General features: G+C 42.6%; 1 protein-coding gene across 2 annotated transcripts in view; it reads left to right on the top strand.

Moving 5' to 3' along the window:
- Positions 1 to 22,173, top strand: part of ZC3H12C (zinc finger CCCH-type containing 12C) — a gene marked incomplete at its 5' end in the record, with an annotated part of 68,334 nt that overhangs the window by 24,806 nt on the left and 21,355 nt on the right. Inside the window, 2 exons of one of the 2 annotated variants that reach the window (XM_080816804.1) lie at positions 3,811 to 3,834; positions 9,490 to 10,241. In XM_080816804.1, the coding sequence (XP_080672930.1) occupies positions 3,811 to 3,834; positions 9,490 to 10,241 (776 nt within the window). Of the gene's footprint in view, positions 1 to 3,810; positions 3,835 to 9,489; positions 10,242 to 22,173 lie in introns of those variants that run through there. The other variant, XM_080816803.1, reaches the window with a different exon arrangement.

Here is a 22,173-nt window from a genome sequence, read left to right as displayed (position 1 = left end):
GCCCAGCTTAAAGGGCTTAAAGACGCTGAATCTTCCAAGTTAGAAAGCTTTAACCGCCCAACCTCAGGCGGTGCTGGGGAGCAAGGCAGGCTAGCAGATCCTAAGCAGAAGAGTGCCCAGGAGTGGGGCCGGGCTTTGCTTACAAAATTCCTCATCCCAGGCTCACCCACCCAGTAAGTCCTCCTCTGGGGTGGAGGCTAAGGCCCGGGGGCGAGTTGCACCAACCGAGGCTAGTCTGGCTGGGAGGCCGAAGCCAGAGCTGGAGACCCTCGGGAGGAGCCCTCCCATCCCCACGATGCTGGAGCGCCCTCAGCCTGCAGCTGCCCTGAGTGTTGGCCACAGCCTCCATGGAGGATGTTACAGGAACAGTGCAAATAGCTGAGGGTTCTTGGAGAAGCTCACCCTGTCTTGGAAATAAAACCTGCCCAGGAGCACTTTTGTTCCCATGTTACTCCCTGATTGATTTTGCTCCATTCTCTTACACTGTGTGTATAAATTAGGGTTTTTGTTGGTGTTTTGTTTTGTTTTTTTTTAATTCCCAAAAGTAATAGGTTTTGCTGAAATTGTAACCTTTCGACCTTCGGGGAACAGCTGGGGAAATTTGATAGAACGATTTTGCTTCCATGGTGTTACTGTTCAGATCGGGAGAGACTGTATATTAATGGGGGGAGCAAAGCCATATTAAGAGAAAGGTACCAGGAATTGGGCTTGGGTCACAGTGATGAAGAGAATTGACAGCGGCAGCAAAGCCCACGTGTTCACGTTCAGACTTCAGGGAACGGACAAGGTCCTCTCACGTGGTCGAAGCTCTTGACATTAGACATGCCGTTGGCACTGACAGATGTCCGCGTGCCCCTAGAACCCCTCACTGCCTGGTTTGCTCCCGTCCTTGGGAGCACACCGCGCTCAGCCCTCTCCTGCGGCGCCCCAAACAGCCCAGGGTATTTGCTTGTATTTGCTCTGGGGTGGGAAGTGGACCAGGGCTTGTGACTAGGGAAGCCAGACGGGCTTTTCACCTACAGATGTTTTAATGTGCTTAACATTATCCAATACCAGCAACCAAGATAGTCTAAATACCACAGCAGGATCTGATTAGCTTTTTCAGATCACTGCCTTTATTTGTTGTTTGCAAAAAAGCTTAATTCCGTGCTAGAGATCAGGCCTCCTGCTGAGCCCTGGGTAGTTTGCTTTGCTTTGTGTTCACCAGTGGTAGGAATTAGTGAGAAGATTCCTCCTCCTCCTCCTCCTCTCGAATTAAAGCTATAAAGTAGTAACTATAGTAGCAAGGGATAAAGAGAAGAAAGAAAAGCCAGGGCAAAAGAGAAGACTTTCTATTCATGCTAAAGAGTTTACTTTTTATATGCAAGCAAGTTGGAATATGAATTCATAAATATGGACCTCACTGTCTCTCTCATCCCTGCGTAGTTTAAGCTTTATTAGGTTTTAGTTGTTGTGATCACTTTGCATTTAACGTATATTTTTATCTTTATCTTACTAAATCAAACTCAGTTTTACCAAAAGGAGTATATTTACTCACCGTCTGACTGGCCTGGATTTATATTTCTTACTCCTTTTACTCATGAAATTTCACCACGCCACTTTAAAAAAAGTTTTTTAAACTGTCTTCTTTTCTGTGTTCACTTGCTACCCAAGACATAACTTTTGAATTCTGGGTAGTTCACCTTCTAATTTGCAATAAACTGTAATGTTCAAGATGCTTTATCTTTAATGGGCTCCTGACATCAGACCATAGGCTTAACCAATGCAGAAACGTTCCTGCGACCCTTGGCAGAATAAGAAGAGTTTTGCTTTAAAAATTAGTGTGCTGTGCAGACCTAATAATGATGACATTCATTTAAATATTTTCACAGGTTTTGAAATTTTCTAACATCTTGGGAATGATATACTTTCATAAAATATTAAACTCTTTTGAGGAAAAATGCAGACAAATGGTGATCTAAAGCATACTTTGTATTTTCATTTTATTTCTGGTAACTGATTTTTTTTTTTTTTTTAGGCTTTTAGTACTCATAAGGGATGTTTTCTTCCAGGAAATAACTGAAAAATTTAAACTATGTAGAGTAGGCCTTCTTCCTCTTGTGTTGTAAACAGAGAAAATCTCATTTACCCTTGAGTGGGCGCAGTTAAGTCCCCAGTGGCCAGGAGTCCCAACAACTACTCCCGCTCCCCAAATATTCACAGGCCCCCCTAAGCGTGGGTAGCCTCGGTATTTGTGTATGTGTAAAGAGAGATGGCTTCCGACAATCTTGTAGCTTGGAAAAGCCGCATCATTCAGCCTGTGTCAGAAAGTTGTAAAAGCCACGCTTGCCTCCGCCTTTCTCCTGTGCACGGCGGTGGAACGTGGAGGCGCGCCGGTGCGGGCCGCTTGGGGGCGCTCCCTCCCCGAAGTAGGTCGCAGAACAGCTGTAGACGCCTTTTTCCTTTCCCTTGAGCAGGAGATACTTTGGCAACATCTAATGGTGTTTAAATTTTGATCGAACTTTTGTAATAATCAGAGGCCGCTGGACCTGCAACTTATGCCACCCTCAAAAGCAAGTAGTGCTTAGCCTCATAAATACTGCAGTCGGGAACTTTGGCCATAAAGTGCAGGGGCGAGGGCGGGGTGGGGGGTGGGGGGGTGGGGGGAGAAGCTTCCTCCACGAGGGGACTGGCTTTTGCTTATTAATTTAAAAAAACAAAACAAAACAAAAACCTTACTTCTTCATAAAGTTAACTTGTCCCTGAGCTGAAATTTGAATATTACATCTGAACAAATTTTTATGAAAAATCAAATGCTTTTAACAGGTGTAATGTGATGTATATTTAAACATAACATAAGCCTTTGTCTAGTGACATGAGTAACTAGAATCCATAATAAAAGAATTTTACATTGCTATTGGACATGCATAAGGTGGGCTGTGGGTGGGTTTAGGTTGAAGTTAAATGGTTTTATCTAAAGGTACAGTCCGAGGACACATTGGGCACACAGTTGGACCACACTTAAGTTTTATCTTCTTATGCTATGTTCTGCTTTTAATGAACATTCTTAAATTCTGTTTGTAAGCTCTTAAACCTTTGTCTTTTGCAATCTTTCATTTTTTTTTTCATTTCATCGCCTTGCAACAAATTAACCAATCTCTAAAAATATTTTGGATTTCCTGGTGTCTTCCAGGGAAATAGTTGTACTATAACCTTCTGTCCCATTTCACTACTGTCTCATTTATTACAAGGGATTACTGCAGGAGCGAATTGCTACTCTGACACACCTCATGTTCTTTATTTCTCAAAACCCCCACGCTAATAGACTGGGAGGATAGCCCCAACTTTTTGGAAACATGCAACTTTTACGACTTGAAAATATAATTGGTTTCTTTGTTCAACACATGAAAAACAAGGAGGAGAAGCCGAAGGCTGCCCGAGCCAGGTGTTTCTTGTTGGCAGCCTGCTGCCTAATGACGGGGCTCCCAGAGAGCAGCTGCCCGCGAGTCGGCTTTGTCTGGCCTATTGTTGGAGCACACCCCTCGTGAATACACACGCTGCCCGGGGCAGACCCCGGGAATGACATCAACTTGCTTATCTTAGAAACCTGCGAACCTGACCCAGGGTGCTGAGGTTGGCTTGCATCTGCCCGGCCGACTAATTGTGAGCTCTCTGGCCCACGATTGGCTGTTCCTCCACTCGGTAATAGGTTAAGCAAAGACACTGCCGTTCCATCTGTTCAGCTATTCATTGTTCTTCCTGCCTGCCTGCAAGTCTGCAGCTAAAACTGTGTTAAGGAGCCACTTACTGCTGAGGCTGCTACAGAAACCAATGTCTTTGTATTTTCCTGCGAACGTGAGTATCTGCTACTTCATGCCTCGCCCGCTAAACTTTGCTAAACCTTGAGAGTATTAATTTGAACTCTGGAGGACAGGAAGCACCTGCAGTGGGAGGCTGCCCATTGTTACATGGTGCCAAGATACAGGAAGATTCTCTCTGTAGACCTAGGTCTGGAGTCAGATCAATAGTTACAGCGTCGGGAACATTTGCACGGCGTTAGGCATGGCATGTGATCATCTCGTCCTTAAGGATGAGTTCTGACACATTCTGATGTTTTGATAATGAATTTGGGTTTTATCTTGTCACGTTCTTGTGTTTCTTCAAGTGTGCGCTGTGAACTGGTAGGAAGATGTGATAGATGTTTCCATTGTCTTAAAAATCTGGCTTGGGGGAGACGGACTGATGCGCAGGTAGAGGTTATGGACAGCCTGTTGTAAACAGGATGATTAAGCAGTCACCTGCGTTGTCAGCAGTTTCGACAGTCACGTAGAGTTTCTAATTTCTCCCCCATCTTTTAATTTTTTTCCCTCTGCCTTCGTTTCAAAAATCAGGCTGAAGGTGTCATTCCAAGAACTACTGCTTGCAGGATTCCCATGATGGGGAAAGGAGGAGGAGACAAAGACTTTCATCTGTCAGTTGGGAGGGAAAGAGTGAGCATAAAGGGTTAAAAAGAGGTTTTCATTTCTACCACATGCCCTATTGTGTGAGCATATGCATGAGTCTATTGAAAGTTTTCAGAAGATGGGCAGGCCACCAGTTGCTGGTCTCCTGCAGTTCCAGGAGGACATCTGTTGCCCCAGAGCATTAACCAATCTGTTCAAAGGGCCATCCTTCCTTTGTTAGCCAGAGGGATGCAGACAACAGCACTCCCTGAAATACAATGGTAATTAAATACACAGAGACTACAGCAGTAGTATTTATTACATATTCATTATTTTATTTTCATTGTTCTCCTAGTATTGCCATTTGGATAACAACCAGAACCCACTTTATGGCATTGTAACTTTACCTTACAAACAAACAAATGGATTCAACAACATCGTGTTCTCATATTCCTAATGAATTGATATGAGGCTCTTTAGAAATAAAAAAAAAATTTTTTTTTTCCATTGGATTTGAGGTGAAGGATTATCCAAGTCATCTAATGAGAACTTTCAGAAATCTCACCGAATGGGGGAATTTGTATATCTACAACAAATTTCTAGTAAATGACCATATTGCTTTCAGCGAATACAAAGTTTCTTTTGACAATTAAAATAATTGGTTACACCTCATCTACAAGATTAGCATGAAAATTTGGGTCTTTTTCAAGAACTGTGATTTGATTTTTAACTTATTAGGCCATCAGCAAGAAAAATTATTTTCGTTTCCAGTACAGTATCTGGAGGGAATCGTAAGCTTTGTAAGTGTAGAAATCTGCGTTCAGACCATTTATATTTTTGCCCAGTGCCTCCTGTGTTCATGAATATAGTGCGTAAAGGCCAATTGCAATGGATTCCTGATATAAAACTTCAAAGTTAAGCCATATTTTTTTTTTGCAGTTTTGTAAAGTTATTTTAGAACTATGGGAATATAAACACTGACCTGTTTTGTGTGTGAAATTTTGTCTGTGCTGCTGCTTCATGAAATGAGAATTATCCTTATCAGTTAATAGTTGATTAAAGATGACTTGCATACATTTGCATTTGAGTAAATGCAAAACTTAAAAGTCTAATAAATGATTTAGAAATTAAGGAGAAAAGTATTTCCTACCTTACTTATAATAATAAATTTGGTGATGTTGTTGGAGGCTTTGCTATCTTTTTCAACACTATATTGATCATTTTTAAGGCACTGAACAAAAATAGATTCTCTACTATTCTTTGTCCTGAGATTTCTTATAATAATACCTCATAAGTTTTACTCATGACAAGTTACTTTGACAAGTACTGCAGCCTATGAAAATATTTTTTTCAGCTTTTAAATCTTAAGACTAGCGTTTAATTTTTTTATTGAGTGATTTCAAGATATTGTGAGGAAAAAATTGAAGTCGCATGTGAAGTTAGGGCAATCTTTCACTGATCTCAAGTGGGTAAAGAAGTCATTTCAGATTAAAGTTTTAAAAACCAAATGTTTCCCATCCGGTCACAACAAGTAAGGTTATTTCAGATTTGGTTCATGTAGCGGAGATGATCTAGGCCTGGTAATTGAACTCTTTTGCCCATATTTGTACTGATTCATATTTAGTCTATTGATCGATTGAAACTAAAAATAACTATTTAACTGCTTGTTGTGGACAAGATGACATTGGGTAACTTTCTCTCAGGTAACCAGTGAAGTACGGAACATGAAGACAGTCCTGTCAGTGTGGGGAAGAAGTGTAACTAGAGTATCTTAAAAGAAAAAAATATGGTGCCTAACCAGATTAGATGTTGATTTTTTTTTTAAAGTAGAGTAGGTCAGTATTAACAATCATGTTAGCCCAGTGACTGTAAGCTTTTTACTTCCATAGTTTCTATAGTTAGATGAGTTGTAAATTACAAGTTAAAAGTGTGTGGTACTCACTAAATACATTTGTGTATACAAATGAGTTCCCTCTGGTTTAATATTATAAAAAGCAAATTGTTGGTAATCTCATATTTCCCCTCCCTATATTATAGCCATATAATAAAATGATAGAGTAGAGCAGATTTACACACTATCATGAACACATTTTTTTATGTTAGACTGAAGTGATAGAGAAAGATTTAGATCCTTAGCGTGGATAATTTTTAGTTTAAAAACTTTGTAGTATTTGGTTTTGTTTCTTTGAATGCTGTGAAAATGAAGAATAATTTCGCTTATTCTCTAAACATTTCATGTCCATGTTCCCCAGTGGCTGTGTTTTTCATGCAGTATTCATCTTGTTTGAAACTGTCCAAAAGGAAAACACTTGAGCCCAATATTAAAATAATATTTCCTAGTTCAAGTCCGGCATTTGGTCAGTGAGTCATTATCTTGAAGAATTATCTCACAGCAGCACTTCTGCAAAACCCAAACTTTTCCGGGGAGATCAGAAATGCTGCCCATTAAATACACTTCCTGCGGTCGGAGCAGACTGTGGGGTTTACAGAACAATGATGTCGGAGCTTCCAGATTGGTTTGGCAGCTGCATTGTTCTCGGAGGGTAAACCAGACGCACTTAAGTCCCAGTCTCTTTTATAGGCTTTTGTTCATACCAAATTCTTGTTTCACTGGGCTGGCATTCACGGTGGCGTGTTAAAGGAGTGCAGCTTAGCAACCAGCCTCTGGTTGCCAGGCAGCCCGGCTTCCAATAGGTTTTCCTTGTTCGAGATACTTTTGGTGGGGAGCTCTGCGCAGGCCACGGTGCAGATTTTCCTTTTAACTGTATCCCTTCATTAGGATTCTGTTGTGATTTGTTACTTGCATTATGGTGTCAGTATATTACAGTAGTTAATAAATCACGGAGTGTAAAGATTTGCTTTCAAAATCCCTTCCTCGAATTCTAAATTATTGGGCTCATGCATCTCCATATTAATAGGAAAAATTTTTTTTGAAATGGATACAGCTCTGTCACAGAGCAGATGTATGGAGAGCTCTCTTAAGGAGTATTTCTTTTTATCGGCTGTGTTGTCTGGAGTCAGGAGAGCTCGATGTTGCTTTAAAACTCATCAGCGCTGTATTACGAGGACAATGTTATCTGTCTTCTCAAGGGATACAACCCGAAGAAACTCCTGTAGAATGTGGAGTTCTACGCTAAGGAAATCTTAAATGCGGCATTATCAAGCCAGAGATCCCATGTTCTATTCTCGGGTGTTGATCGCACTTAATATAATTTATTTCATTATGTAGCCATATTTCCCTCCCTAATAAGTTCACCAAGGATGCATTCAGATGTGTGACTCCTTAGAAAAACACTTAGCATTTTCTCTTAACATTTATTTGATAGCTCCTTTCTAGTGTAAATAAGAGCTTTAGAATAGAATGTTTTTGCAATTTGCTTTTTTAGATTATTTAAATAGGCGTCGTATGACAGTCTGAAGTCCAGCTACCATTGCCGGACTGGCGTCACCCCTGGATGGAACCCCGGAGTTGCCCTAGGAAGTAAACTGCTCATGTGACTATGTCCTCATGCTGAAACACAAGAGCAGAAATAATTTTATTTTGCTAACCTATTCCCGGTCGAGAAATAGCAATGATTCCCAAGGGAATTTAAGGAAAATGGACAAAACAGCAAAAGTGTTTTAAACCGTAAAAGCGTTCCTGTGGGGGGTGGGGGGGGAGGCCAAGTAGGAGAGAAGATGACTTTAACCAAATGCAGATAGTAGGTAATTATCGATGTAGTACAGAAGTATTTTCTTTTTTTTTTTTAAAGCTTTTTTTTTTTTTAAGATTTTATTTATTTATTCGACAGACAAAGATCACAAATAGGCAGAGAGAGAGGAGGAAGCAGGCTCCCTGCGGAGCAGAGAGCCTGATGCAGGGCTTGATCCCAGGACCCCGGGATCATGACCTGAGCCGAAAGCAGAGGCTTTAACCCACTGAGCCACCCAGGCGCCCCCAGAAGTATTTTCTTATATTAGATTCAGAAATCAAGATAACATGTATTCAGTGTACTTTAACTCATTGCTGTTAATTTCATGTGAACTGTACCATTTCTCTGCTTTCTGTAAATGTGCAGAGAATAAAGGAGTTTTTCCCCCTAGAATGAAATAGATGGCACTGTCTCTGACCCTTAGTAAGGGTAACATACCATTAAAATTTGTATTCTGTTATTGTGCTCTGTATCCACAAAATAAGGATTGTTAGGGCAAAACTATTCGTCTCCTAATTGGAGTATAATTCACTCGGTGATTATTTAGTTCTTTGTTGACTGTTCGAATTTGTTGACTGTTGTCACCTGTGCTCTTTTAGCACTCCACCGAAATTCTGTCTGGAATGTCTTCAGATTGTTGTTAAGCTTGATCCAAATTAATGTCAGTTTTTCCATTATAGTTAAGTTAATGTTTTCCTTTCTTTCCATATGGCTTTCCCTTCAAATAATCTTTACAAATGTTTATGAATTCTTTTTTTTTTTTAATTTATTTGAGAGAGAGAGATGACAAGTAGGCAGAGAGGCAGGCAGAGAGAGAGGGGGAAGCAGGCTCCCCGCTGAGCAGAGAGCCAGATGCGGGGCTCGATCCCAGGACCCTGAGATCATGACCCAGGCCGAAGGCAGAGGCTTAACCCACTGAGCCACCCAGGCGCCCCAATGTTTGAATTCTTTTAGAGGAAATGTCCGTAACCTATCACAGTTCATCTGGAACCTGCTTTTCGGCAATATTGTAGGTGTCACTCTGAAACACTGGCCTTTCTGACAGTGGAGAGATCTCTTCTGCAAAAGGTCGAGAAGTGCATGATAGAATGGGAAAAGTCACGCAGAACCGGCTTCAAAAAAAAAAAAAAACCCAGTTCCACTAGTTATCTTCTTTGTTGCCTTGGAGGGATTGCGTGGCATTCTACTTCCAACTTCTTTATCTGGAAAACAGGGCACGGTACTATCTGGGGCAAAGGTGTTGCGAGGGCTGAGGTGATGGAGAGAAACCCCCGCGCTGGATATTGCGTAGTCTGGCAGTGTTCTTTCACGTCCTTTATGGGAACAGAAATGAAACAGTCCAAAATTGTAAATGTCTTACATGTTTTTTTCTCTAGGAATACGGGGTGCTTTGCATTCAGGAATACAGAAAAAATAGCAAAGTGGAGTCAAGTACACGTAACAGCTTCATGGGCTTGAAGGATCATCTGGGGCATGACCTCGGCCACCTTTATGTGGAGAGCACTGACCCACACTCAGGTGCACCTGTGCCGTGGTCGATGGTAGAGAAGCCGACGATGGATCAAGTGCACTCCGGGAAGGAGGAGAAAGAGGTGTCGGGAGAGAACGCGAGCTCGGGCGACTCGGACGGAAGCGCACATTCTGATAACGAGTCGGAGCGACCGAGGAGCGTTTCGGTCGAGCCGTGCTTGTTACCCAAGACGCACAGACAGCTGTGTCGGTCTCCCTGCTTGGAGCCTCGCGCGCTCACACGCAGTGGCCCGCTGCAAGACTTCCAGCCCGCGGAGGCCCGGGCGGCGTGCAGGGAGGCGGCGCAGCCCCCCGACGCGGTGCGGGAGTACCAGACCAAGCTGGAGTTCGCGCTGAAGCTGGGCTACTCGGAGGAGCAGGTGCAGCTCGTGCTCCACAAACTCGGGACCGATGCTTTGATCAACGACATCCTGGGGGAGCTGGTCAAGCTGGGAAACAAGAGCGACGCCGAGCCGGCCGGGAGCGCGGTGCCCAGCGCGCCGCGGGACTCGTCCTCCCTGGAGTCCCAGCGCTCGGACTCCCCGATGCAGGAGCCGCTCGCGGACGACGGCGAGAACCTGAGGCCGGTGGTCATCGACGGCAGCAACGTGGCCATGAGGTGAGGGGGGCCGTCCGCGCTCCTTCTTCCCCTCCTGGGGGCGGGGGGCTTGCTCGCCTCGGGGCCGGTTCTCCCCCGGCAGTCGGTGAAGCCGAGACCGTCCCGCATCCCAGCGCTGGCCTCCGTGTGTCTCGTTGGGTCACGTCTGGTTTTCTGCCGGTCTGCTTCGGGGGGTCAGCGTTCTCACCGCACTGGTCCTTAAAGACAGACCCTCTTCCCCTCTCTGTCTCTCTTTCCTTTCCCTCATCTGGCTGCATTACTGTGACATTAAAATTAGCGCGTGTCCCCGGCTGAGTGTTAACTGCTGGTTGTAAGGGAAGGGCTCGAGTGCGGTGATACTTGGCAGTTTTGAAGTCTAGTCAGAGAGATAATCTGTTTCTATGCGGAGTCAAATAACCGTAGGGGGGAAATGCCAGTTCTTTCAAAAATTATTTTTATTGATTTGGGAACAAATCGAAGTTAGAGTTTCTAATTTATTTTGTTTCACTTAAGAAATGTAAATTCAGGGGCGCCTGGGTGGCTCAGTCGGTGAAGTGTCTGCCTTTGGCTCTGGTCATGATCCCAGGCGTCCTGGGATCGAGTCCCGCATTGGGCTCCCTGCTTGGTGGGAAGTTTGTTTCTCCCTCTCCCTCTGCCTGCCACTTTATCTCTCTGTCAAATAAATAAATCTTTTTTAAAAATGTAAATTCAAAAATAATTCCTTAGGAATGGGATTTAAGAAACAAAAACTTCTAATGAAATTCTTCTTACAAATTATGATAACATAATATTTAAGTGCCTCTAAATTCAATTAGTATAAAGTTAATTACCCACAATGTTCAGAACATTGGTGGGGATCTAAAAATAGGAAAAGGTGTCCACTCTTTCAGAGAGCTTAGAATTTCCTATATCGTTTCTTAGGAAGTGCTCTGATGTTCTCTACCACAGGTATCATCTGGAGAAGCATCTAGACCAATGCTGTTCCATAGAAATATAATGTAAGCACATACATCGGTTTAAATTTTCTGGTACCTACATTACAAAATGAAACAGGTAAAATTGATAGGAAAGGACATATTTTATTTAGACGCATGTAGCCAAGATACCATTTCAACATGTGATCGATAATGAGATATTTTGCATTATTCTTCTGATAGTAAGATTTAAAACTGGCTATGTTACATTTAGAGCACATCTCAGTTCAGACAAGCCAGACTCCAGCGCTCAGCACCCCTAACCAGTGGCCACCATACTGGACGGTCACTTCTAGACACCATCCCCCACACAAACTCACCAAGTGCAGGTCCAGGGGTAGCTCATGCATCGCCTTTTGTAACAAGTACCCCAGCCGATAAGAATGTGTACTGAAATCTGGGAGCCACTGGTTTTTAGCAGGTGAGAGTAAGGGCTTGTACCCAGGGTGTGAGAAGGATCAACTTACGATCCTCGGTATAACCTTTTCGGGTGGAAGCAGTGTTACCTTTCTTCATTTACAAGCAGATGAGACTTGCAGGGTATTAATTGTTTACCCAAGGAAAAGCATAATTCACACCCAAATATGCCTGACTTCTAAGTCTGTGTACTTTTTATCGGATAATGAGAGATAGGAACAAGTTGAAAAGGTTCAAGCCAGACCTTTTAAGGTCTTGAGTGACAAGCTGGAGAATTTAAACTTGACCCTAATCCAAAGGTACCTGAAGGTTTTTGAGGCGAGGATGTAGGAATAAAGTTATTCCTTGTACTCATAACCTGGCAGTGATGCTTAAAGTGGATAATAGGAGGTAGAAGATCAATTTGGATCTCCCCACAACCCTTTCTGATGGACTAAAGAGGGCCTTGAGTGTCCTAGAGTTATGAAGCGTAGGTATGGCCTTGAGAAGACTTCCAGTAAAATAACCTCTCTGTTGTTTAATCTTTCCCAAACTTAGCCACAGAATGATTTTTTTTTCCTTGTAATCCAGAACTAGGAAATGGTCACCTAAGCAGAGTGGTCACTGGTAAGGCCAAAACATAATGAAATCTCCCGAAGAGGGCGTAATGAGGGAAGGGGTGGGATCTGGAGCAACCACCTAGAACTGTAGCTGGGAGTCAGAATCCCCAGGGGAGTCCTAAAAAAAAATACACCTTCTAGGACTCTACTCTTGGAGAATCTGAATCAATGGGGCTATGAGAGAGCCCAAATAATAATGTATTTCTTGAGTGCCCTGGTATTTCTGGTACATAGCCAGTGTCACAGGTCATTCTGCATGAAATGTGAGTATTTACAGGTCAGGAGGGGAGAAGAGTAGCATGAAAAATACGAGTGTTAGAAAAACCAAGGAGCCACAGATGCCATCAGGACTGGAAGGAGAGCAGGCTTTAAGGAGAGAATATCCTGTGGGTAGTACTGAAAAACGATCAGAGGACGTGACAGCCAGGAAGCCACTGTTTGCACGAATTCCATTTGGCATTAAAGATAGAAGCCCAGTTACAAGGATGTCAAGAAATTAAGGATCGGGGCCCCTGGTTGGCTCAGTCGGAGGAGCGTGTGACTCTTGATGTCAAGATTGGGAGTTCGAGCCCCACACTGGTCATGGAGCCTCCTTAAAAATAAAAATTTAAAAGAAGAAGAAGAAGAAAGAAATAGAGCTAGATCGGTGTTCTAGAAAGTTGACGGAGGAAGGGAAGAAAGAGGAGGAAAAAGTGTTGGGGGAGGATTTTGTTTAGTTTGGGGTTTAAGAATGAGCCTAGGTAAGCAGAGGAGACAGGGAAAGCATGTCCACAGGAGAGGCAGGCAGTAACCGTGGGACAGCTGAACTTGGGAAGCCGGGTTCTGAAGGGGAGAACAAGACGGGCACCAGGGGAGTATCTGGCAATAGAGGTAAATGCACCATGAAAAGTACAGACACAGACAGGAGGGGGAGAAGGGCAGGAGATTTCTAGAACGTGGAGCCCACAGAAATGAATTCCTAAGATGGATGTCATTTAGATAAACAGTGTCACAGTCGGATCAGCCTCATGTCCACTCCCACAACCAACACCTAGTTCCCAGTGGAAATGAAAATTTCCACCGGAAATAATTGAAAATTTACATCGGACTCTAAACTCCACTCCCCGCACATGGTGAAAATCCTCCCCAGGAGAACTGTGGTTCAGAACTAGGCGGCATCCTGAAGGCGTGTGAACACGGTCTGTTCTTCTGTGAGTAGGAAGACGAACTTCTGCCCCCACACTCGTGTGCCCCCCCCAGTTCCCCTTGCTGGACGGGCGGGACGGTGCAGAGCCTGCTCTTCTCACCATCCTGTATTTTAATCTGACGCTGGGACTGAAGTGCTCCAGGCATTTCAGGACAGAACAAGTTGGCGGGAAATGTTTAGTATAGCAGCATTATCCTCTCAGTCACAATTCAATGTTGTAGCACGTCCGTAACTCTAGAAGTGCCAGAGCTCGTGAAAATTCATAGTAAACTTATATATTCAGCCATTTGTAAGATTCCCATAAAGTAAGAGAAAAAAAAATCATTTAAAAATACCTATCTACTTCAGATTCTAACTCTTATTTTAACAAAAAAATGCGGACAGATTTCACCCATTTCATGTCTCATAAACTAGAACATGCTTTTACTTTTAAAATTAATTGCCCACTCACGCTAAGTTAGGCAGACCTATTACATAATTTGTACACATGATGTTAAAATAATAAGTAAATGTGAGGTTGAGTTAAGACTAGAACACTATTTAATTTTCTTTCTGATCTCTCGGGCCGAAGTAGTGCATATATAAGATGAATATATTTTTAGTTTCATTTAAACACCTGCTATAAAACTGATGGAAAATGATTCTTTAGATAGAAATTAGAAGTAGGAAAGCAAGGGTATTTTTATTAAAATTACCAAAGTAGGCCTTAAAAAAAAATGAGTTCTCTGTACCACTTTTGTGATTCTAAGTATGTTAAAACTTTCCAGCCTTCCTTTTCAGAATTGTAAAAAGCAGAATTCTTATCTTACAGGTCTGTTATGAGAACTAAAGATAATTAATACCAAGTGCCTGGCATGTCATAGGTGCTCAGTAAATTATAGTTACTGCATTAGAGCTAGATTTTGTATTTCAACCTGGAATATAGTAACTAATGAATACTTTGTTATCCCAGGGTTTTGTTTTTGGGTTTGTTTGTATCTAATAAGCATAGCAATTTTGCAGTCCATTTTATTTGTATGATTTATAGGAGTATTTTAATTCTTATTTTAAGTTTATATTATCAGTGGTTTTCAGTGATGATTTCCCCAGTTTCATAAAGAAGACTTGGGCTCAGGGCACCTGGGTGGCTCAGTGGGTTAAGCCTCTGCCTTCAGCTCAGGTCATGATCTCAGGGTCCTGGGATCGAGCCCCGCATCAGGCTCTCTGCTCAGCAGGGAGCCTGCTTCCTCTTCTCTCTCTCTCTGCCTGCCTCTCTGCCTACTTATGCTCTCTCCCTCTCTGTCAAATAAATAAATAAAATCTTAAAAAAAAAAAAAAAAAAAAGAAGATGACTTGGGCTCTTAGATCCGGGTGCCGTCCAAGTCATGCAGGGAGAAGCCACTTAAGCGAGATAGACACCAGAGCTCCCAGGAGAGCAGGGACCCTCCTAGGGAAGCATGGAGGGAGTGTGCTTCTACTCCCCTATTAATATGCTTTTTAAAATGTGCCACACTGATAGAAGTTCTGGGCAAGTTTGTTGAATAAGCAACTGACAAGGACCCAGAACTTAGTGCAGCACAATTTGTGACATCTTTTCACTGCTGAGTGTGGAGGGCGTAGCATGTTAAAACAGAAAGGTAAACCACGTTTGGGGAAAGCCCTAAATGTTTACATGTACAGTATTAGGCATTCACAATGTGTTTGGTTTCTGAAATGTGAAACAGAATGAAATTTACATTTAGTGGACCTGGATTAACAAATCCTGACAAAAAAGTGCAGTTGAATTAAAGTCCTTTAAAAAAAAAGAAAGAAAAAGCCTGCAGATGGGTCACTGGGCAAGTAGGCCTCTTTCCTTCAAGGGGACAGACACCAGGTAAAGTGGATGTCCCGGGAGGCGTATGCCCCAAGTGCAGGCGCGGAAGGAAAGCATGAGTAGCATGTACCCTGTTTCTGGAATGAACTTCTGAGGCTGTTGTGTTCATCCCCTCCAAGCAGCTTTACCACTTTTCAAGCCCGGTGATTCCGTCCAACTGAAGGTGGTTCAGCGGCGGGTATCGAATTCGTCTCCGTCCACATGTATCCAGTAGTTTGTTCGTATTTTTCCTTAAATCCACTGCTCTTCTCGTTCTCATGTGGTTTAAGTGTCTGATGACGAGTCATGACGAGTCATGTCGCTAACAGTGCGGTCCTGAGTGCCACAGGGATGGGCGGGTGGTGAGCTGGCCCGTGTGTCCGTGCACTTCAACTACCCAGAGTCCCCGGTGGCTGTTCTGTTTGTAATCGAAGCGCGGTTCACGGAGATGTGCTGTACGGGCTTCAGACGTCCACCGTGTGGATCTGACAGTGCCATCCATCATTCGGGGCTCACCACGATAAGTGTAGTGACCGTATGTTACTGCAGTAATAGTGACGACATGCCCTATATCGATGTATCTTTCATCTCAATGACTTACTGACTTTTTTGTCTGGAAGTATGTACTTCTGAAGCCCTGTATCTATTTCACCCATCCCCACCCCACCCCGACCAGCTCTCCCACTGGCAACCCCCAGTTTGTTCTCTGTATTGGAGTGTGGTTGTTCTTTTGTTCTTTGTTCATCTGTTTTGTTTCTTAGATCCCCCATTTACGAGAAACCATGGGGCATTTGTCTTTCTCTGCCTGACTCATCTCACTTAGCCTAGTGTTTTCTAGGCCCATCCACACTGTTGCAGATGGCACGATCTCATTCTTTTCTATGACTGAGTAATATTCTGTGTGTGTGTGTGTGTGTGTGTGTGTGTGGGCACGTGCATGTGTGTGTCTTCATCCATTTAACTGTGGATGAACACTGAGGTTGCTTCCATCTCTTGGCTGTTGTAAGTAATGCTGCAGGAAGCATAGGAGTGCACACGTCTTTTTGAGCTAGTGTTTTCCTTTTCTTTGGGTAAATACCCAGGAGTGGAATTACTTCATCATGTAGTATTCCTTTTTTTAACTTCTTGAGGAGCCTCCACACTGTTTTCCAGACGGGGCTGCACCAGCTTGCACTCCCACCGACGGTGCACAAGGGTTCCCGTTTCTCCACAGCCTTGCCAGTTTGGGTTTTTTGTATCGAGTTGTGTGAATTCTATTTTTTGGTTACTAACCCCTTATCAGATATAGGATTTGTAAGTATCTTTTCGCATTCAGTAGGTTGCTTTTTCGTTCCTTTGGTTTCCTTTACGCAAAAACTTATTTTGGTGTACTCGCAATAGCTTATCTTTACTTTTGGGAAACTGTCGGGTCCTGGACTTTTGTTTGTTTGGCAGTTTTTTGATTACTGATTCAATTTTGTTAATAGTAATCAGTCTGTTCGATGTTTCTATTTCCTCCTGATTCAGTCTTGGAAGATTGTATGTGTCTGTGAATTTATCTATTTCTTCTAGGTTGTCCAATTTGTTGGTATAGTTTTTCATGATATTCTCATAATCCATACTATTTCTGTGGTTGTTACTTCTTTTTGTTTTTTATTGTATTTATTCGTGTCCTCTTTTTTTCATGATCAGCGTACTTTAAGGTTTATCGGTTTTATTTATCTTTTAAAAGAAGTAGCTCTTAGTTTCATTGATTCTTTTTTCCTATTTTTTTTTTTTTGCTTTCTATTTTATTTATATCTGCTATAATCTTTATTCTTCCTTCTAGCCTTGGGTTTTGTTTGTTCTTCTTTTTCTAGTACCTTTAGGTGTAAAGTTAGATTGTTTATTTGAGATTTTTCCTTTTCTTGAGATAGACCTATATCACTATAGACTTGCCTCTTCCCACTGCTATTTCTGTGTCCCAGAGATTTTGGACCATTTGTTTTCATTTCCGTCTCCGTGTATTTTTTTAAATTTCCTCCTTAATATTTCAGTTTACCCATTCATTGTTTAGTTGCACATTTTTAAGTCTCTGCGCATTCTTGTTCTTTTCAGATTTCCCCTTATAATTGATTTCCAGTTTTATATAGTTGTGGTCAGAAAAGACGCTTGATATGATTTCAGTCTTCTTAAATTTATTGGGACTTGTTTTGTGGCCTGTCCTGTAATCTGTTCTGGAGAACATTCCATGTGCACTTTAAAAATCATGTATTCTGCCCTTTTTGGAGGCAATGTTTTCTCTCTCTCTTTTAGGTCCATCTGGTCTCATACGTCATTCAAAGCCACTCTTTCCCTTTGGTTTTCTATCTGGGTGATAGCCCACTGATGTAAGGGAATGTTACAGTCTCTTGTTACTGTATTGTTGTCATTTTTCTCCCTTTATGTCCTCCCTTAATATTTGTATTATGGATTAGGTCCTCCTGTGTTGGGAACATAGATGGTTACAATTGTTACACTCTTACGGGTTGGTCCCATCATCTTTATGTAGTGCCCTTTGTCTCTTGCTCTAGTCTCTGTTTTAAAGTCCTATTTTGTCTGACATAAGTATCGCCGCCCCCGCTTCTTTTTCGCGTCCGTTTACACGGTGCATGTTCTTTTGCCCCTTTGCTTTCGGTCTTTGTGTGTCCTCACAGGCAGCTAGAGACTGGTCTTGCTTTTTATCATTCACTCACCCTATGTCTTTGGATTGGAGCATTTGGTCTATTTATATTTGAAATAATTATTGACAGCTATGTACTTACTGCCGTTTCCCTCATTGTTTTCTGTTTGTTCTTTGTTTTTTTTTTTTTTTTTCCAGTTCTCTGTTCCTTTCTTCTTTTTCTTTTTCCTTGTGGTTTTATAACTCTTTGGTGTTGTGCTTGGATTCCTTCCTCTTTATTTTTTGTGTTATCTATTATAGGTTTGGTTTGTAGTTCTCACTGGTTGCCATTTAATGTCTTGTGTGTAAGGTGATAGTCACTTAAGTTCAGACATATTCTCAAAGCACTAAATCTTTATCCCCCCTGCCATATTTTATATATAGATGTCATATTCCACCTTTTATTTTTTATTTTGTGTGTCCCTTGACTAATTTTTGTAAATATAATTGATTTTGCTACTTTTGTGTTCAAGCCTCCGGACTGGCTTCATTAGTGATTAATCTACTACCTGTACCACATATTTACTTTTACCTGCGAAGTTGTTTTCTTCCATAATTTTCTTCTAATTGTGGCCTTTCCACTTAAAGGACTCCTTCTAATGTTTCTTTGTAAGGCGCATTGAGTGGCGATGAGCTTTAATTTTTGTTTATCTGGAAAACTCTCCTTCTATTCTGATTGATAATCTTGCTCAGTAGAGTATTCTTGGTTGTAGAGATTTTTTCCTTCCTTTCAGCACAATTGCCAGTCCTGCAAATGTTTATCCAAAACTTTATCTTTCCTGCAGAGTTTCTGCTAAAAAAAAATCAGCTGATAGCCTTACGGGGTGTCCCTTGTATGTAACTGTTTTCTTTTCCTTTGCTGCTTTTTAAATTGCCTCTTTATCATCACTTTTTGGCATTTAATTATTATGTATCTTAATTTGGACCAGTGTGTGGGTTCATCTTCTTGGGGGCTCTCTCTGCTGCCTGGATCTAGACATCTTTTTCCTTCCCCAGATTAGGGAAATTTTCAGTTATTTTCTTATAAGTTTTCTGCCCCCCGCTCTCTCTCTCTTCTCCTTCCAGGACCTCTGTAATGTGAATGTTATTACACTTGGTGATGTTGCTGAATTCCCTTAAACTACTCTCATTTTTTAATTATGTTTTTTCTTTTTGCTCTTCAGCTTGGTTGCTTTCCATGACCTTGTCCTTCAGATCACTGATCTGGTCTGCAGTGTCTTCTCATCGGCTATTTATTCTTTCTGGTGTATTGTTTATTTCCATTTCTGAATTCCTCAGCCCTGACAGGCTCTTTTTTATATTTTCTACCTGTTTCTATAAGTTCTGAGATCATCCACTCTTCTCCAGCTAGTGGGTATCTTTTAGGATCATTATTTTGAATTCTTTATTAGGCATATTGCTTATCTCCGTTTCTTTTAGCTCTTTTAGTACTGTGATTTTGTCTTACTCTTTCATTTAGGACATACTCCTCTGTCTCCCCATTTTGTCTAACTCTGTGTCTATTTTTGTGTGTTGGGTAGGTTAGCTGTGTCTTCTGGTCTCATAGTGGTCTTGTGTAGAAGAGATGCTGTGTTCCCTGCTGTCGTGGCTGATTTGTGATTACTTTCAGCCCGGCAAGCTACAATGACCCGCTTTGCCTGGTGTGGGCATACTAGGCGGGTTTGGTCCCCAGGCTGTTGAGAGGCCTGAGGCCACTGCCATGGTTGGCTTATGGGCAGGCCGGCAGTCAGACTAGGTGTCTGCCGTTAGTTTCTCTGCCACAACTGCAGGCACCGCTACGGCCGCGCTCCCCGTGCGTCAGAGAGGCCTTCGGTGGCGAGTGGGGCCGGCAGCCAGACTCGGTGTGTGCCCTCAGCCTCTCTGCCAGCTCTGCAGGTGCGCTGACGGGCAGGACTTTCTCCAGCTGCAGCCAGCTCAGAGGCGGGGCTGCTGGAACCGTGGGCGCGCTGGTGTGTGGGGACGTCTCTCCCTCCCCAGGCCGGGGTCCCTTTGCAGTGGTGCTAGTCCCTCTGGGATTGCCTGCAGGGTGTGCTGGGGGCGAGAGCTGCTCTGGAGGTTTGCCCACCAGGACGGGTGGATTAGATGGGAGCGGGCTGCAGGGGAGTGTCAGGGCAGGGTTTGTGTGCCGGCAAGGTAGGTGGAGAGTTGATAGGCCTCTTACAAGCATCTGGCTCTCGCGGCTGCGGAGGGTGGGGATGAGAAACGGCGCCCACTAGCACTTTCATTCTTAGAGAAATCTCTTGCGGTTCTCTGCCCCTCCCTCCATCACACATTCTAAGATCAGTCAGTAAACCCCTTGCATGTATACCCCAGGCACTTTCCAAACCGCTGTTACTGTGCTGTGACTCAGTGGAGTTATGTATTACTCTGGCTCTTTGGGGGACGGGGCTCCATTTCCTGTTGCCCTCTGGCCCTCCTGAAGTTAAGCCCTCCTGGTTCTCAAAGCCGGGAGGGCTTTCCAGATGTTCTGCGGACTCACCTTCCCAGGGCAGGTCTCTGGTTGCCGTGGGTGCCTGGCCGGTGCCTGGCCTGGGGTCTGAACCTCTTGCCGCTCCCGTTTACGGTGATTCCCACCCGAGCTTTGGCTCCCAAGCAGGGCTCCACCCCTCCTTTCCTTTGCAGTAAGTCTTCCCAATTCTGATTAACTGTAACAGGTCTGCTCTGTCAGTCTTCAGGTCATTTTCAGAATTTGTTACGTGGATGTAACACGGTTACATCAGCGGTTAGCATCCTAATCAGCAGGTTTAGCTTCAAAGTGCTCTTGGTATATTGGAAAAAAGATCAGAGATCATAAATCTGAGGAGCTATTAGAGTGACAAAAGAGACATCAATCATTCAGTCATATGAGCCTTCAACGTAAAAGAAAATTTTGGATTTTCCTAAGACGGTGCATGGAATTCATTATACATTATCATACAATATGAAATTTAGACTGCAATGACAGGAAGTAGGATTTTATCTTATTTCCGTATTCAAGGTTCCATCCAGCCACACTCCTTTCTCCCTGTTTAAGGAACATAGGAGAGATGTGAGAATTTCTTTTAAATCCATGAAGAAGGTCCTAAAGCCACTTTTCAAAGAGTTCTTTGAAGTTAAAATACATTCAAGTGTCCAATATGGTTTATGTATGATCAGGCCTAAAAATTGAGGGGAAAAAATATCAAGCAATGAAATATTTGAAGAGCAACTGGGTCTATTAGTAATTTCGTGTTCGACATCTTTACTGTAAGCATTTTCATGTTCCCGTTATTCTGTGATTAGCATCCAGTGCACCCCGGCTTCCTGTAACGTGACAGAGTTAAATCTAAACTTGAAGGGCTTGGCACCGAAGATTCAAACCTGATTCTCGAGTTTAAAGGGGTACCCCTGGCTCTTCAGTTTTTCATCGTAACAACCTGACAACCTTGCGAACATGTGTTCTTAGAGGTGGCTTCATGTTTGTCACATTAAAGCCCCTGGGGTTTACAGTCATCCTTGGACCATCCAGTGCAGAACAGAGCATACTTATAAGTCACATTCTTGATTAAATAAAAAATGACATATACAAGGTTATAAAAAAGGCCGTTCTCCTGGCAGCCCTCTGATAACCTTGATTACTTTTTGGTTTCTTTTGAAAACTGAAACAGTGTAGTGATCTCCAGACACCAAATGTATTGTTCTCAAAATCACAATTTACTATCAGTGGTGAGATTAAAGCTAATGAAGATTTTGTTGGGTTCATTTTCATTCCAAAGCAAGTTTTCTCCATCTTCCACAAATTAGGATTACAGGGTCGTGAGAGAGTAAAGGCACTAAAAGTTGTTCCTGCCCACTGTGCGTGCGGGACACCTTACGGACACTGCTTTGTTCGTCGCTCACCTGCAAGGTTCCTGGGTTTATCTCCATTTTAAAGGTGAGAAAGCTGAGAGCAAGTAACTCCCACCGTCACACAGAAAACTGGTAAAGAAAATACCCAAAGGTGATGTCATTTTCACCATACTGGGCAACTCCCTAAGCCATCCCCATGTAGTAGTCCTAGTATTGGAACTACTACACTAACTAGCTGTGCTAATGTATTACAGTATGACGTTCTATGATTTTTATAATTAGATTTTAGATCAGTTATGGGAAAATCATTTTAAGAATGGCTTTCCTTGGATCATATAAGTAGTATACTTGCCACACAAATGTCAAAACGAGAATAAAAATCACCTGCGATTTCCAAGTTGTTTTTTTTTTTTCCCCATAAGTCCACCACTTTATTGAAGCGTAGTTGACACACATGGTATTAGTTTCGGGTGTTCAACA

Source organism: Martes martes, assembly GCF_963455335.1.
Source record: "Martes martes genome assembly, chromosome: 10".
In the NCBI taxonomy this organism is placed as follows: Eukaryota; Metazoa; Chordata; class Mammalia; order Carnivora; family Mustelidae; genus Martes; species Martes martes.
This window is presented reverse-complemented; position numbering and strand designations above follow the sequence as displayed.